Source organism: Orycteropus afer, unplaced genomic scaffold, assembly GCF_000298275.1.
Source record: "Orycteropus afer afer isolate SDZICR_OR568_19922 unplaced genomic scaffold, OryAfe1.0 scaffold00027, whole genome shotgun sequence".
Taxonomy (NCBI): Eukaryota; Metazoa; Chordata; class Mammalia; order Tubulidentata; family Orycteropodidae; genus Orycteropus; species Orycteropus afer.
In genome coordinates, this window is record NW_006921614.1 from 13,482,707 (window position 1) to 13,501,387 (window position 18,681).

At 42.7% G+C, this 18,681-nt stretch overlaps 1 protein-coding gene across 1 annotated transcript in view; it reads right to left on the reverse strand.

The window, feature by feature from the left end:
• Nucleotides 1-4,342: 4,342 nt before the first annotated feature.
• The window catches only part of WRNIP1 (WRN helicase interacting protein 1), a 27,747-nt gene continuing 13,408 nt past the window's right edge, over nucleotides 4,343-18,681 (reverse strand). The window contains exons 4-7 of the mRNA XM_007935372.2: nucleotides 14,095-14,324; nucleotides 8,962-9,117; nucleotides 5,467-5,546; nucleotides 4,343-4,618 (exon numbers count right to left, since the gene is read on the reverse strand). Coding sequence (XP_007933563.1) covers nucleotides 4,343-4,618; nucleotides 5,467-5,546; nucleotides 8,962-9,117; nucleotides 14,095-14,324 — 742 coding nt within the window. The remainder of the gene's footprint in view (nucleotides 4,619-5,466; nucleotides 5,547-8,961; nucleotides 9,118-14,094; nucleotides 14,325-18,681) is intronic.

Below are 18,681 nucleotides of genomic sequence, written 5' to 3' on the forward strand. Positions count from 1 at the left end.
AGTGGATTCTGATGCTCCCAAAAGTGTGAGGACCATTGGCCAAGTGGTTGAGTTTGAATACAAGCTCCACTTGCCCACTAAATCTGTGACCCTCAAGAAGTTTTGAACCTGCCTAAGTCCCTATATCTTCTTTTATGTAGAAACTGGAGATGGTCATAGTACTAGCTTGTCATTTTGGAAATTAATATACGTAGGACACTTTGCATAGTGCCTAAGGCACTTGACTGCTAACCAGAAGGCTGGCAGTTCAAACCCACCAGCCCTCCTCGGAAGGAAGGTTGGGAAATTCTACTTCTGTAGTGATACTGCCTCGGAAACCCAAGGAGGGGTCGCTATGAGTCAGGTCCAACTTGACGGCACATAACAACAACAACGGGACACTTTGTACACAAAGTAGGCAGTATGTGAATGTTTGTAACTATTGATGCTACCCGAATTTAAAGCATCACTTTTACTTGGAAGCCTGCAAACTACCACTGCCTCTAGGTCAGCCTTCCCATTCAGCTAGTCCCTCAGAGAAGTGAGGAAGGATGTGGTGTGGTGTGGGCTGGCTCACCCACACTGTCTTTATCTCCTGTACCCTACTCATCTGCTTATCTGCCTATTGACTTATGAGTGCCTACTGGGCATCAGGATCTTGAACAGGTCTCAGAACACAGGCTGGTCCCTGATCATCCACAGGGACAGATCAATGTCCAGCTAATGGCCACTTGGTTTCATTTGAAACTATGACTGCTAGAAGAGCTATGAGCCAAAGGACACAGGCTGTGAGGGCATATAAGAGAAGGAACCTGGTAGGAAGGCACCTGACCTAACAGAGGCGTCAAAGAAGGCTTCCCCACAAAAGAGTGTTTCAGCTAAGAACAGAATGAGTAATGGTGATAACTCCCTCTTTATGTGTAGGTATTCCCATCCGCCAGAACTTACATCTTTTAAATCCTTATTGTGAGTAAGTAATAACTTGGTCCCCAGTCTACAGATGAGAAAAGTGAAAAACAAAGATGGTAACCTTGGCCAAGTTCACAGAGCAGAAGTGTAGCAAAAGTAGGCTTCAAACCGAAGCAGACAGGTTTCTGAGCCAATGCCTTTACCATGCACAGTTGGTAGAGAGCTGCTGCCTGGTGGCTGGCTGGCAGGGAGGATAAGTGAGTAGTGTGAAATGGTGCTAGTAGGGTGGCAGGGAGCAGGTCATGAAGGTTGCATGGGTACGTATCTGTCCTGAGAGCAAAGAAATACCGTCCAAGTCTTGACAGTACACTATCATATATAAGTTCTCCCTCACTGGTTGGAGTGTGGAGACTGGATTTTAGGGCAGTAAGAAAGGGTGTGCAGAAGTCCAGGTAAGGGATGAGGGTGAAATAGAGTGATGGCAAAGCAGTTGGAAGGGAGTGGGTGGATCTGCTGTTCTTGTGAGGTCCTCCGAACATGTTCCACATCTAATTGTTACTAACTTAACTCTTTATTGGCCACCAATGTGAACACAACTAATATGAACGGCAAGCCCAGTGTTGTACAGCACAAACCCTATGAGTCTCCCCATTCCCACCTCTAAAAAAAAAAAAAAAACAAATTCATTGCCACTGAGTCGATTCCAACTCATAGCAACCCTCTTTGGGTTTCCAAGGTGTTAAATCTTTACAGAAGTAGATTGCCCAATCTTCCTTCCAGAGTGGCTGGTGGGTTTGGACTACCAACCTTCTGGTTAGCAGTCAAATGCCTTCCTCTGGGCCCCCACAAATCACACAGTATGAGACAAATTTGTGATGTGGAACACCATGTGGTCAGGTGGAAAAAAGCAAGCTATAAAACTGATGTATCCTGTATGTTTCCAATTTCGGTATACACACACACACACACACACACACAATTAGAAAAATACTCAAAGGATGTATCCTAGAATGTTAACTGTGGTAATCACTGAGAGGAAACGGTAAAGTTGATTTTTTTATTTTTTCTATCCCCCTTTTCCTTTTGCAGTGATGTTTTAGTATGTAGAAAAACATTTAAGTATTTTTAAAGCTGTTGATTAACCTATGAGGCTAATCACAAACGCCAGAACTCAAGCTTGGGAGGGAGTTTGCAGATGGTTCAGTTCTATCATGGCTTACGCCTGACTCCTGGTGGACAGGGATACTATGAGCAGACTTCTATTTTAAGACAGCTACGTATCTCATGAAAATTTATTTATTGACTCATTTCGTTGCTTAACATTTAGATCACATTATGTCAAACACGAAGGAAACAAAAATAAACTTAGGATGGTACCCATTTAGAAACATAGCTTATATTTTTGGTCAAGTTTTCTTTTTAATATTTTGGTAATTTTAGGAGTTCTGGTGGCATACTGCCTAAGGCATTTGACTGCTAACCAGAAGGCTGATGGTTCAAACCCACCAGCCACTCCTCGGAAGGAAGGTTGGGCAATCTACTTCCGTAGTGACACCGCCTCGGAAACCCAAGGAGGGGTTGTTATGAGTTGGATCCGACTCAACAGCAGTGTGTTGTGCTGTTTTGTTGTTTGGTAATTTTATCCATACAGGTTCTGCTCAGTTAGTATTGTTTATTTCTAGACTGCTATTGAGAATGGACAATTTTCTTGGTACATTTTATGATTAAATTAGTCCAGAAGCTACTCATTTTTGTGTATTTGTTAACATCTGGTCGATTTACTAGACTGTATTAGTTTTGCAGACTATCCTCTTTTGTTCTCAAAGTGCATAATAGTGCAAAAAAGAATTGTTTCTTGAAATAGTTTTTTCTTCTGATTTCAGAGCTGTGTCCACAGTGAATTTTCCCAGTTGTTCTTTCAGATCCACTCTTCACCCTCCTCAGCCCAGCTTTTTAACCAGGGAAATCTCTGGTTGGTGTGGCCAATGGGAGGCTGAGCAGATCAGAGCAGGACAGAGTTCAGTCTACTTACATCCTCCCACTCTGCTCCTCTCCTCTACCAAGATCGCAGTGACTGCTGTGTTCTCTCAGTTCTGCTCAAGGCCTGTCAGTCCCTGGCCCAGGCTCTCACAAGGTTCTAAATCCACTCCCTCCCCAGCCTCCTCAGCCGAGTTGTAACTCTCTCCCAAGTTGTGAGGTTGTGAGTTGCTCCGCTGGTCCCTAGTCCTCTTTACACCTTTGTAAAGAGGCAAGAAAATGGGTATCTCTTTCAGGAGAAAGGGAAAGAAGTACTAGGATGGCAACTGTGCAGAATTCCAGATGGATAGAAATGGTAGTCCCCAAGCCGGAGGACACTGCAAGGGGACACTGAATTGACAGATTACAGGATGGTTTGGTTTTTGTGGAAATTTGTACAAAATGGCTAATAGAGTTTGAAAAGAATTGGCAATGTACAAAAAATTTAGAAAATCAAGCTGATGGAAGGGCAGGGAGCTATATTTAACTTCAGGAAACATCAAAAGTACAAGAGGAATATATTATTTAGAAATATGGAGCTGCAAGAAGAAACAGCCAGAAGAAAGGAGGTATGGACAGGTGAGTACTGGATTCTTTTATAAGCCTTTTAAAACTACATGAATGAATTACTTTAATAAAATTAAAATTGACTTTCAAAAAGACACTGACTTTTCACTAAGCTGTCCAATTTTCTCACCTGTAATGATTTTTCTCTCACAGTATTTAGCTACCAAAATGTGATAGTGACAGACATAAGAACCCAGGTGGAAAAAAAGAAATTAAATGACTAAAGAGTACTTAGGAGCTCTGCTAGTGAAGTGCCTAAGGCACTTGACTGCTAACCAGAAGGCTGGAGGTGCAAACCCACCAGCCGCTCCTCGGAAGGAAGGTTGGGCAATCTACTTCTGTAGTGATACTGCCTTGGAAACCCAAGGAGGGGTCTCTATGAGTCGGGTCTTACTTGATAGCACATAACAACAAGGAGTACTTTGAAATAGTTTTATTGGCTCATAAGACCTCTGCATATAAAAAAAATACCCCAAACACTATGCAGTATTAAATCACAATTACTTTTTTATAACCAATTGAAACTACCCAGAATATACATTTTTTAAACAAACAAAAAAATCCTACAGAACTGAAATTCTGAAATGACATTATGACTTAAATACTATGACAAAATAGATAATTCCTTATAACATGAATTGCACAAAGTTGCCAGATATTTTCACAAGCATAACCAGTGCACAGAGTGCAAATGAGCACAATTCCAATGCTACACATTTAGTTGAAGTAACTGTGCCGCCACCTAAGGAACTCTTAAAATTCTGGCACAAACTGTTGTTCTGTTTTCACTCCCTAGGCGGCCAACTTCACAATCTGTTACTCTTTCTTCCTGGCCTTCTCAAAAGAGAAACACTGTGAAAGCCTAAAAGAGTCAGCAACGTCTTTGCTTAAAGAAGTCGACCCCTCGCAATTCTTCAGGCAGGTACTCCTGATCCACAGGCTCGCTGTACATAGGGTTGTACTTGTAGCCTTTGCCATATCCCAGATCCTTCATCAGCCTGGTTGGCGCATTCCTCAGGTGCAGTGGGACGGGGGGCAGAGGCCCTTGGTGGTTTCTCAAACACGCTTTGACATTGTTGTAGGCGCTGTATACCTCAATAGACTTTGGGGCTCTGGCAAAATAGACTACACACTGAGCCAGAAGTACCTACAACACAGAAAGGGAACATTTCATTAGGAAAGTATCAGAAAGTTCCTGTTTTGCAGTATGCTTTATGATACCTTTAGCTAATTCTTAAGTATTCCTCCTTGCTTTTACTAACCACTCCCCTCCCCCATCTGCCTACAGTCTGGATAATCAACTATCACAGAGAAAAGAAATTTCTATACAAAGTGAGAGGTCGAACCAGATGAGTGATTTTAGTTTGTTTTTTTTTTTTAAATTGTGATTTGGGGGAAGATTTACAGAGCAAATTCACTTTCTATACAGCAGTTCACATATACTTTGTCTCATGTCATTGACCACAGTTTACCACAATGCAACAGCTTCCCTCCCACTTCCTCCCCACAGTTACCACTTCCCAGTGTCCATCCCTCCATACTCTCCTACCCCCTGAGCTGTCTCCCTGTGCATAAGCAGCCCTTCCTTCTCCCATGACTGTTCTCTCCAATTTTAATTTTTTAACTTCAGAACTTTTTTCAATTAATTTTTTTCTTAAAACTTAATGTATAAAACAGATAAACATGAAGCTTCTCTGTTTGGAGGGAAGCTCTGTGAAGCTTTCCACTTAGCTTCCTTAACACTTCTGCCCCAGAAGCTCTGAGGCCTTTCTTTTGGACCCCAGGACTCCTAAAAACAGCTGGAAAACACAGCCTCATTGATACCTGGGGCCCGTGTCTCTCTAGTGACTTAAAATCTACCATGAGAGTGAAAAAGGGGAGCAGCTTATTCAGTGGCCCATCCATCAGTGATAAAGGGCACATATTCAAATCCACAAAGGGACAGAGCACAGGAGAAAGGGGCTGATTGCAAAGAACTGAACTGATTTACTTTACCTCACATTCAGGCATGCCTATAAAATGACAGCCTTGGTAGGCAGCAACTGCTTGTGTTAATGCAGACGGGTCTGCCAGACCTGCCATACACAGAGAGAGACAAAGGAAAATTTAAGTCACAACACAATCATTCTGACCGGTGCATGTGCTTTCAGGATGAAAGGCAATCACTGCATATAGACTTCACTGACCTCACACAATTCCATTTTGCACAATGGCTTGGCTTTTCTCTGATCTCATGAATTTATTCAGGAACTATTTACTGAGTGGTTACTATGTATAAGGGATGGTGCTAATGGCTTCCTTGTGGATAAAACCTCTATATCTAGTAGGACAAATAGGAGAGTAGGTACAACAAACATAAGGAGCAAAGGTCATGAAGATGTTCACAAGGATGAATACCATTTACTAAGACCAATGGAAAGCACAGTTTTTCTGATCTTTCTCACTAAATAGTGTCCAGAATCTTGCATTGCTGTCTCAGGAGCTGCCCAGTGAAAATCCAAACACCTGACTACAGAGCAAATTAAAAATCTTCTGCTTTTAGCTCAATACTCTGAATACCAAAAGAAGCAGCAGGAAATGGTGATTTTATGAACACAAACACTTAAACACACAAACATATACAAAGAAATAAACTTCTGAGTTCATACTTGCAGTGTAGTAAATTATCTGGTATGGCTTTTCTAGCCATAAGTCTTTGTAAACTCAGTGGTGGAATTTGCCTGAGGAGCTCCTGATTGTAAAAATCATCCACCTGGGGTATTTCTGTTGTGAGCAGCACAAAGTAATGTTCTGGGAAATTCGCTCTCTCAGGTGCTTAAAATTCTGATGTTAGGATTGGCTAGTTTGGCCACTCTGCCAGGTTCAAAAGGAAGCCTTCTAGAGGCAGAAGTCTCTCTGACTGCTGGCTAAGAAAGATGTGCTGTTGAAAGAGACACATGCTCCTGAGAGACACGTGCTGCTGGGAAAGAGATGCAAGAGACACGCATTGCTGAGAGAGATACCGAGGGACACACACTGCTGGGAGAGAGAAGAGACTGTTGGCTGAGAGATGGTGGGCTGAGAGAGACTGAATGTTTTTCCTGAACTTGAATTGTAACCTGGTGCTTCCCTAATAAACCCCAAATCTGTGAGTTCTGTGTGGCCACTGCAGTGAATGATCGAACCCAACAGAAAGGTGGTGAGTGGTGTGGCAGGAACAGTGGGTTTCAGGGTTGGTGAAAAGGCTGGAGGGAGGCAGCATGTCTGGCCTTGCAGGAACAGGCCTTTGGCTACTGATGGTGATTCTGTCTTCCTCTTATGCGGTTAGAGGAGGTCAGAAGATGTGGCCTCCCGGCCTCTTTAGCAGTTAGTGTCAGAAGTGGGATTCATTACAGTGGCTCCAGACTCACAGAAGCATGGGATGTTGTAAAAGAAAGAAGGAAGGGGCTTGGGCAGTGATATTTTGGATTCTTAGATGGATACTTTGGTTGGTGTTACCTATTAAAGGAGATAACTGATTCAGAGGCTAGGGCTTTTGGTTACACCCAGCCAAAGCCTAAGGCCATATACATAGAATGGGAAGGTAATCAAGGTGAAAAGATAAACCTGCAATGTCTTAAAAAGAATTATGTGTTTATCGGAATGTATTATGGGTATTGAATGTTCTCTTACCTGCTTGTACATTAGAAATGATTATGGGGTGTGGATAACAGAGAGTGTGTAAGTCTGCCTTCAGCTGATACTTGATTGGGTATATTTAAAAGGGGAAATAGAATTTTCCCAGCACAAACACAGGCTTTGTTTTAAGACGTGTGTGTAGAGAGTACTAGGAGCTTAGATAGAAAACCTGAGCCCCACCCAGTACTACTGAGGGAAGAGAGATTTGCATTTGAAGAAACGACCGGAAGAGAACAAAAAAATGACTGTTTGGTTTTTTGAATTTTGAGCAAGCATTTCAAAACAAGAAAGTCATGGTCCATTAGAGAAACCCCTCCCAAGACTGAAAGTTAAAGGAAGCCAACAAGTAGTAGGCTTATACACTACTCACTTGCGACCACCTGGGTCCACTTGAGTGGAAATGGGGAAAGTGCAGCAAAGAAGAAACGGCTGTTTGTTACTCTTTGACCTAGGCCATGGAAGCTGGGGATGAGCGGAAGGGCTGGCTAGTCTGAAGGCAAGGAGTTGTGAGCCTATGGGTGTTGAAATAGTCCCTGTGGACTGAGGATGTGCAAGAAGGTGCTGGCTGGTATGAAGGGAAAAGTGTGACTCCCAAACTTGGCAGCTAGTACGGCTAGGGCTGAGCTGACCAGAACCCGACCAAATGAAGAGGAAGATGTTGGACACTGAGCTGGTGTTAAGCTGCTGCAATTTGATGGCTTGTGCTGGGCTGGACTTTGCTTGTTTATGGATGCAGATGCCCAAAGTTTCCAAGCAGAAGAGAAGATTCTTCAAAGAAAAGATCATGCTTGTCTCCTCACAGTACTGGTTTGACAGGGATGGGCAAATTAGACATTGGCTCTCTAAAATGGGGGGAGATAAAGGCATGAAGTAGCTGGCTTACATACTTTCATGGGTGTGGTTATTCTTAAACTGATGGTGAAGGGGATGTGAATTTTTGAAGTATAAAAGGGATAATGGCTAGAAAAGCCAGGGGGTGGCCTGTGCTGCAGTAAATCACCTGGTATGGCTTTTCTAGCCATAAGTCTTTGTAAACTCAGTGGTGAAATTTGCCGTGAGCAACTGAGGAGCTCCTGATTGTAAAAAATCATCCACCTGGGGTGTTTCTGTTGTGAGCAGCACAAAGTAATGTTCTAGGAAATTCGCTCTCTCTCAGGTGCTTAGAATTCTGATGTTAGGATTGGCTAGTTTGGCCACTCTGCCAGGCTCAAAAGGAGGCCTCCTAGAGGCAGAAGTCTCTCTGACTGCTGGCTAAGAAGGACGTGCTGCTGAAAGAGACACGTGCTCCTGAGAAACACATGCTGCTGGGAAAGAGACGCAAGAGACACGCATTGCTGGGAGAGATACCGAGGAACACGCACTGCTGGGAGAGAGACTGTAAGAGACAACAGAGGCTGAGAGACGGCGGGCTGAGAGAAACTGAGTGTTTTTCCTGAACTAGAATTGTAACCTGGTGCTTCCCTATAAACCCCAAATCTGTGAGTTCTGTGTGGCCACTGCAGTGAATTATCGAACCCAGCAGAAAGTTGGTGAGTAGTGCGGGAGAACGGTTCATGTCAGGGTTGGTCAAAGGGCTGAAGGGAGGCAGCATATCTGGCCTCAGAGGAATAGGCCTTGGGCTACTGATGGTGATTCTGTCTTCCTCTTGTACGGTTAGAGAAGGTCAGAAGATGTGGCCTCCTGGACCCTTTAGCAATACTTAAAAGTCTTATTTTCTCCTTACCTGTACCATATATTATCAAGAAATTCTTGGGTCCTCAAAAAGCAACATTCCCTCATCACCACCTCCCCCAATGTGGGCACCAGGTTCTGAGGCCTACCCTTCACACTCACCTATGTCCTCGCTGGCAAATCTTACAAGCCTCCTTGCCACATACAAGGGATCTTCTCCCCCTTCAAGCATGCGTGCCAGCCAGTAGAGGGAAGCGTTCTGGTCTGAGCCACGCATAGACTTATGTAGTGCAGAGATGCAGTTGTAGTGCTCTTCTCCTAGACACCACAAAGAACACCTTCAAATATCAGCAGAGACCAAGCACCCACAGAGCTCATAGGAGGAGGATCATATCTGTGTTTATTTCAACTAGCTGACTTTAAGGAATTCTGTTAAAATAAAATGGGCTCAACAAGGAAGGAAACTTTCTTTGTTGGTTACCAAAGGTAGAAGAGGAGGGGAGGGAACACTGCAAAAATAAAAATAAATAAATAAATGGACTCAGAAAGCTTGAGGACAGTAAAGTGTGAGAGAGGTTCTCAAACAGCTCAGCAGGGGAATGCAAATAAATACTAGTTTGTTGTTGTTGTTGTTATGTGCCGTTGAGTCGGACCCGACTCATAGGGACCCCTCCGTGGGTTTCTGAGGCAGTATCACTAAAGAAGTAGATTGCCCCATCTTCCTTCCGAGGAGTGGCTGGTGGGTTTGAACCACCAGCCTTCTGGTTAGCAGTCAAGTGCCTTAGGCACTATGCTACCAGAGCTCCCTACCACTAGTTTGGAGTACTGGAATATGCCTCCAAACAGTTATCTTTGGGGCTGGTAGGCTTCTCTGGGGCCTCTGCTCCCAGTGAGGGGAATATGATGCTGTTGAAGAAACTCTGTGGCTGTCCATCCTGAGTGCAAGCACAGAAAAGCGCAAGGGTAAGGAGACATTCCTCTGAATGTCACAGCACATTCACACAGTGGTGCTGTTAGGTAAAGATGAACGGAGAGTGGCTGTAATGTTCTGGTTTCTTCATGTACTCTCAGTGTCTATGAGAAGGAAAATGACCCTGGGCCTGGCAGTAGCCACTGTGATGGGGAGTCAAGTGGTGAGGGCAGCTGCTGCAGTTCACTTGTCCCTTGGTGTCATTTAAACTGCTCTCTCCCACTCCCAGTGTGGTGGGACCCAGGGCTCACACACTAACAGCTCAGCACCTCTCTCTCCTCACTAGGTCTTACCCCATATTTTTGGCCCTGGATTTACATCTAAGCAGATTAGTGAAATGTATAAAAGTATATATAAGGATTGTACATGTTTCCTACTACATTCAGTAGTGTTCTGTGGTGCACCCACCTCCTGAGAGTACATGGGGCATCCTCTTTTATTTTTATAAGTTGTTTAGAAGAAGCTCATAGTCTATGCTCATCATCAATCTAACATAAACATTAAGACTGACACCTGCTTCTATGGCATGTGAGCCCTGGTTATAAATCTTGGCAGTGAGCTCACTGGTCAGATGACACTTGTCTCAGAGTGAATGAGAGTACTTGATCAGCACTGGCCTTGGCAGAGGGCAAGGCCCACAGGACTGACTGTAGAGGTCTGAGTAACTCTAATTTCAGAGAAGAACTGGGGCAAGTATTTGGGCTCCTCTCAAAGGACAGATGGACAGAATGAGTTGTCTCCCTGCCCAGGACTTCCTCAGTTAAAATACAACACACGCCATGAAGAATGGCTGGTAAGTGTCCCAGGTGAGATTCACATAGTACTCTATCAGTCTATCCTTTGCTGTCCTCCTTTCTGAAGACGAGCATGGGGTCGGGAGGAGCACTGAGAAGTCCCCTCCAGGGTAGGCTTGGCACCCACAGATATGGAGGAAACAGAAAAAAAAACCACCTCTGGTTCACTTTGTCAAATTTAAATAAGGAGATGGACATGGGTCACTCCTTTCTCTACCTTTACTGGGGCTTAGTGCAAGCAATCTGGTATAGTGAGTAAGAGCATGGGCTCTGGAGCCAGAAAGCTTGGGTTTAGACCCCAAACTTACTAGCTGTGTGACCACGGGCAAGTTACTTATCCTTTCTATGCCTCACTCAAGCTTCTCATGTGAAAAATGAGGATAGTAAGAGTACCCCTCACACAGGATTGCGAATCTTAAATAATAAATGCCTGGAACAGGGTAAGTACTATATAAGTATTAGATACTGTTATTCTATGCTACCTTCCCTTTTTGCTTTTATTATACTGAATTATAATCTGAAATTTCACATTATTCATGTTAGAACTTGACTTCAATGCATGGTAGAGAGCTTACTTTCATTTGGAAATTTTTCACTCTGATTCAGAAACCACTGAGCTAGTTCCTGGACCCCACTGAGTAACTATATACTAGGTGACACTAAGAAAAAACAATAAAAATACCTAGGAGCAAGGGTCTTTGACTCACCAGAGTGACAAAAAGGCCCAAGAAAAATACTTTCCAGGTTTCCCAGGCAATGCTTCTACTACCCGTTTATAAAATTGCACCTGTAAGAGAACTACCCCTGTTTATAGAATGGTACCTGTAAGAGAATAATCTCTGAGACTGGACTGATGAAGGTCTGTGGAACCCCTGAGGAACAGATGTGCTATGGTGATGGGGTGGGATGTGTGACTACACATTGCAGAACGCACCCTTGCATAACATGGGGCTCTTAAGGCCTACAGTCTCAGCAGCCTCCATGGCTCCTGCTCTTTCTGGGGCAGCAAAGAGCTAGAGATGAGACCCCCATCATGCATGGCTCCCCTGGATGGGATGTGAGATTCCAGAGGTAGAAACTGAAGGCTGGACATCTCCAGTATCCTGTGTAGGGAAAAGGGCTCCAAAAGGGCCACTGGTGACTATGACAACCTGACACAGAAGCACAAGTACCCAATCCCCAGTATCAGTCAGACCAGGGTGGGAGTGTCAGTTGGCATAGTGCCCAATGCACTTGACTGCTAACCAGATGGTTGGCAGTTCAAACCCATCAGCCACTCCTCGGAAGGAAGGTTAGGCAATCTACTTCTGTAGAGATACTGCCTCAGAAACCCAAGGAGGGATTGCTATGAGTTGGAGACGACTCAACGGCACATAACAACATTATTGAGAACTTCAGTAAGTTTTTTCACATGTAAAATGGGGGTAATAATAATAGTTAACCTCATAAGGTGATTTTAAAGATCCCTGGTGGTGCAGTGATTAATTGCATAGCTGCTAACTAAAAGGTCAGAGGTTCAAACCCACTACCTACTCTGTGGGAGAAAGAGTGGCAGTCTGCTTTCATAAAGATTACAGCCTTGGAAACCCTGTGGGGGCAGTTCTACTGTGACCTACAAGGTGACTATGAGTTGGAAGAGACTTGCAACAGGTTTGGTTTGGCTGGAAAGGTTATTTTGAAATTTAAAAAAGTTAATATATGTGAAGTATTCAACAATTAAGCATTCACTGACTTTCTGGTTTTTAACTGACAGCCTGATAAAATGGGAAAGAGGAGCTCTATGTAATCTCACCAAAAGGAAGAGTCTACTATGGAGAAGGAGGAGAAAGACCCCACAAGCAATGAAGAACCCAGCGTGTGGGAAATTATTTTGCCTCTTAAAACATTATATTTTCTTCCTATCTCCAATTCTTGTTTCTAGACAAATGTAAAGCAGGGTTCTACATCTGAAATGCTTTATTTTCCAGACTTGTCAAGCATTCATATGACATTCGAAAGCATAGGAAGGGTAGTCACCCGTGCTCCTTGGGCTGTGCTAGGATAAGGGCCCAGGGCCTGTCATCATGATGCCTCGCCAAGGGGCACATTCCCATGAACAGTAGACAGGTGACCCCCAGTCTTCTCAAGAATTTTCACCCAATGTGTCTAATGTGTCCCCTCTACTAACTAACACCACATGACAAGCATCAGTTACTTTCCTAAGGCTGTGCTGTGCTTACGTATGAAGAAGCAGTGCCTGGACCAAGGTCATTTGCAAGCCCCTCCACCCCCTTCTCTCATCATCAAGAAGCATTCTGTCATCAGAAGTTTTTGGGAATACCGTAGACATGGTTCAGCCTATGTGATACACTGGAATGCTCAATTGTCAGCTTCCTTTTCTGGCATAGCTTTTAAAGGTATGGAAATCTATCTCAGTTACTGCAATATAACTCCATCCAGAATCACACAAATGCTCAAGCACCAGAAGTCCAGCCTAATCTATGTGATGCTGTCTTCATCACCCACCTCTTTTATAAAAAGATACAAATGTGCTGTGCTTAATTCTGCCAGATCACAGACCGAATAAGAGCTGGTATCACATTCGGTCTTTGTAAATGTGGTTTTATGTCAGCAGCTAAGTGCACAGGGCAAAATTAATTTTTTTATAATGCTATTGCAAAATGAAAGCGCCATGTAAACTTAATTTTTAGCTTGGATTCTAGGGGTTTAATTCTCAATTAAAATTAATAAAAATAAGTCACTTATTGTAACAGTCCTCTTATTAATTTATTGCCATTGTAAATGACCATAATAATTATTCACTAGTAAAGGAATACATAAGCTTTCAAATATTTGTGTTCTGAAAGGTAAGTTAAAAGTATCTAACTAACTTAAAAGATAAAATTTGAAGCCTGCAATTTCAAACCCCAAAATACTTCTCAATATCAGTTAGTACAGCTCCTGCTTTATGCAGTTCTTAAGAATAGTGAGGAACCAGAATTACTGATCAGATAGAGACTGGAGGAACCCCCAAGACTATGGCCCCAGGTTACCTTTCAGGCCTAGAAATGGACTGACTTCCATGGATTGGCTCTTAGCCCCAAAGTAGAAAGACCTCTATGCAGAACACCTACTCCAGAGTGATACATCCCTTAAATCAATTAGCCATGAGACATGAGAGGGCCAGCATTCACACAGAGGGAAAGCTGGACAGACAGGAATGCATAGATAAGAAGGGCACAGGGAGGGGGTAGTCATAGGGAGGAAGGAGAAAAGGGTTTTTTATGGTTGGGAGGGTAATCAGGGCCGTGAAATCAAATGTGCAAGAACTGTTGAATGTAAAATCAATCTGCTTTGTAAATTTGCACCTCAAGCACAATACAAAAGTAAAAATAATAATGAAAAAAAAAGAGTGATCAGGAAGCTAGCTCTCTGAAGTAAGGCTCTGTGTGGGTTTACTTCTACTACCCACATGGAGATCCTGGAAAGGAGGGCATGTGGACACAACTTATCCCATCAGGGTTCTACTCTTTTTACCTTTCAGTGACTTACCTGCTCGGTCATATAAAATATGGGATCGCTGTAGCCCCTCCTTCACATCGTTTTCTGTGATTAGAACTCTACTGGGAGAGTACGTCTGCCCACTTTTCTTACAAAACATCTTTCTTGAGCTTAATCTGGCCAGAACCGCCAGCTGCAGCCCATTTAGTCCAGCTCTGGCATCCCCGTCGCTAAGATAAGCCAGTGTGTCCACAGCTTTATCTTCTATGAGCACAGAGGGCCTGCAACACAACCAGCAGTGATTACTGTCACACGCACATCACACACTCTTCATCCTGGGGCACATCTTACTAGCTCACACTTCTGACAAACTACCTTAGGTTCCAGGCCTTTGCTCCTCATTCTTAACTCATGTTGTTAATATGTTATGCATTATCAAGAATGAGAACTGACCTGACCTCATGCAACACAGGAGTACTTCACTGTATGAGCACAGACACATATAAGCACATATATGTATAAGCCTGTGTTAAGGAGACACTGAATATTTTGAAAAGCCACCTTTACCACACAGTCTCTCTGAGTCTACCCTACATAAGTTGGGCAACTGCATCTTCTAGTAAAAATTCTAATTAAAAATATTAGTACCTCGTTATATATAAAGTACAGAAAACTTACGCTTCCAGACTCTGCCCAATTCTAATGAGACAGGTATGCTTATACCACTGTGTGGAAACAGGGAAGGGATAGCACCACATCAGAGTATCAGCTCTGAATGGCTCTAGAGACCTTGTAGTTTTAACTCCCGTGTCTTACAAATCAGAAATGAGGGTACCAGTTCCTTAGGGAACAGCAGCAGGTCTCTGGAATGGCAATAGACTGCTTAATGGTAGATATTAATTACTGGATGGTAACACAGAGAATAAAGAAGTCACTTGTGTTGGAATCATTCAGAAGGCTCTGCCAGAACTTGGGTGTAAGACTTGGGCTAAGTTATGTCATCTGTCTCTGAACGTCAGGACTGAGATTCTATAATCTTATTTCTAAATTCGGACTTTCATAAAGAAGGCCTAACTATGATTCTACTACTACTATGGTTAAACAAGATATCTAATGTATTTAGCTATTTAGAGGGTCTTAATAATTCTTGGCTGTGCTACTAGCTGCACATTTGTGAAGCAAAAAATAATTTTTCAAAGCTCACTCATGCCATTGCCAACCTTCAGCTGAAAATATCGGTAGCAATTGATGTCAGAACTGTCCCAATCAGCTACTTAAAATACACTACAAAGGAATCAACTGGGCTGTACTGAGGAGGGAGGGTCATGAAGGGGGCCCATCTTGTCTCTAAAAGTCAATTCAGAATTGCTTACTATACAGCCATACTACTTTCCTTGTTGAGTGACTGGAATAACACCAGTTTGTATTCCACTCACTAGAAGATTTAGTTCTAACATTTTACACACTGGCTCATCTCCTTCCCTTATTTACCCAAAGGCAAGATTTCCAGTTACTTGGTGTGCATCACCTAGCATCTAGCCTGGCTTATCTTCACTTTATAATAACTCTTTGATCAGATTTGTGACCCCTGCATGGTCCCTAGGTCATGGGCATGGGCTGAACACCAATCTTTTCCCTTCTTAAGGGAGCTCCAACTTAGCAAAGACCCAACCAGATGCTCAAAGCAGACACCAAGGCCATCTTTGAAAACCGATGGGCCACTCTTTAGTCAGATATTGTTTAACAGACTTTCTAGAAGATGATTTAGAGAAAATGACAGCAGAACACACACTAAAGAAAGTGTATAATGTAGGAACTAAAGTCAGAGGAGGGAGCACAGGCTTGCAACATAGGTGAAAAGGAATCATACACTCGTGCTTTTATTTACGCTCTATCTGTGGAGAGGGGAAGATGGAGAGAACATTGTCTGAAAATCTCAGTTCAGTTTTGGAACTCATTAAAGCAATGCTTTCGATCCCCTTGTAAAGTTTCCTACCAACAAAGGGCATTCAAGACATTTTATAAGAAAAACAAGTAAAGCAGGAGCCCTGAACAACACTACCTTAGGAACTAACTGACTGAGACCTCACCCAGACCTAGCTATCTGTTGAGCACATGTGTCATCCCTTTCTCATCACTAAGCACACTATGTCCTCAAGGGCAGAAAGCATGATGTAGTCATTCTTGTATCTCCAGTGCATGGTAGGTAATAGGCATGCAATATATGCATAACGGATGGACCAACTGCAATTGTCACACAGCCTCAGAGGGAAAAATGTATTTTAAAAAAATTCTATGAAAAGAATAAAGAAGAAAGCAAAACACATTCATATCTCTGTCATCCAGAGATAGCAACAACTAATGTATTGTTCGCTGGATTTCCCTTCTGTATCTACCCACCTATGGATCCATCAACTTTCCATCTAATTGTTTAAACAAAATTGGGACAGTGCTGGGTACAGTTTCACATCCTGCTTTTAAATAGTTTTGAAAAACAAATGAACTACTACTAAGAACTCTGAGTATTACTTAAAACTCACACACACATTATATTAAATTTAAAAGATACAAAGGAGTGGGGTGAAGACGTCACCTGTGTTACTTTAACATTACTATGTTGGTGTATACTTCTTTCTACCGATTTACCCTTTGCATATGGCACATAGTGCTCTTGGGGTAGTTAGAAGATGGGTGGTCTTACATACTTGAGTACTCCCCCATTTCCATTAGTCCTCATGCAAAGTTAGGGAGTAGGCCATATTAGTTATGAGAAAATCAGACTACTCCACAGATTTATAAAAAGCATATTGTGAATAAGCCTTTTAAATTGAGTATGTATTTTATGTGGTTGGAAAATAGAGTCTTTCCTTCAATTTTTAAACTTCTCAACAAAAGACAAGTTGTTCTAGTGTTTTCCTTTTCCATCAAGTCACAAGGAATGGGAGCACTGCCACAATACAACCAGAGCTTAGTGCTTTGAACCAAGACCCCCACTGCTCCATTCTCCTTCTTCCCCTTGGATAAGAGCCACATTACAACCCCCCACCCCCCGCCAAAAATGCAGGAGCACTTTTAAACACAAATGAATCTATCAATAACTCTATTCAAGTACAAATATCCCAAGCTTTCTGAAAGTTCACTTTGTATCAACTTTGCTTCTATGAAAGACCTATATTAGTACCTGTTTTTGCTAACCAAAAGAAATTCAAAGAGAACTTTTACTTTTACAAAAAAAGGCAAAAAGCAACACTAGCATTCAGCATTTGTTTTACACCAAGCCACTTAAAAAGCACCACACATCCTGAAAAGCGAGAGGTGTCACCAAGTTCCTTCCCCAGGAACTACACTCTGAATCTCAACAAGCAGCTGCCATAGCTTTGAACTTTGTGAACACTCTGTTGTTGCTGTTGCTGTTGTTTGCCATCGAGTCCACCCGGACTCATAGCGACCCCTCCTTGGGTTTCCGAGGCAGTATCACTACGGAAGTAGGATTGCCCAACCTTCCTTCCGAGGAGTGGCTGGTGGGTTTTGAACCGCCAGCCTTCTGGTGAGCAGTCAAGTGCCTTAGGCACTATGCTACCAGACAGTGTTATTTTAGGTTTTATGCGTTATTTGGTTATGATAGGGTAGGCTGTTTTTCGGGTCTGGGAACACTCAAATATTTTTCCCATATAAATTAATGGTAATTGCATTCCCCACCCTACCCCCCAGCTTTATGCCATTTTGGCTTATAAAAGTTTTCACAGGAATGATCTACCTTTGGATAATGAGGGAAACCTGTAATAGGAGGCAGCTGAGGGCAATCACAATGGCCATACAGATCAAACTACAAAATGGAATTTCACTATTAAGAACACTGTGCAGAATGTTGAAAAGTTTCTACCTACCACCCAATAAATCTTGAACCCCAGTTTAAGCTACCTATGGTCCAAAAGACTATTAAAATAAGATGTACTAAAATACTTTGAGACCTCAGGAGAGGGAAATAGATGAGGATACTTATGCAAAGAATGATAAAATGATATTTATATTGATATTTTTGTAAAACTCCTCAGCAAACAGTAACTGTTGCACAAAATATCCTGAAAAAGTACCCTACTCTAGAGTTTAGCATTTTTTAATTTAGGCATTGGATTTTAACGGAAAGCTTACAAAATATTTTCCATTTAGAAATAACCTCTCAAAGACAGATTAGAGTGGGAGAAAAATGTGTAACAAAACTCAAAATCATAAAAAAAGACCAAGCTTACTGGTCTCTACTGGTGAAACTCCCAAGACTGTGGCCCCAAGTCAGTCTCCAGGCCTGGAACTGAACCACTCCCGTGGCTTACCTCTCAGCCAAACAACAGGCCTATGAGCTGTATACCTGCACCAGACAGATGCACTCCTGTGAACAATCAACCATGGGAGACAGGAAAGGCAGAATTTGCACAGGAAGAAAGGCAGGGAGATAGGAATACATAGGCAAGAAGGACAGAGGAAGAGGGTAACCACAGGGAAGAAGCAGGAAGAGAGCTGTTACACTATGGGAAATGTTGTTGTTATTATGTGCTGTTGAGTCGGACCCAACTCATAGCGACCCCTCCTTGGGTTTCTGAGGCAGTATCACTACAGAAGTAGATTGCCCCATCTTCCTTC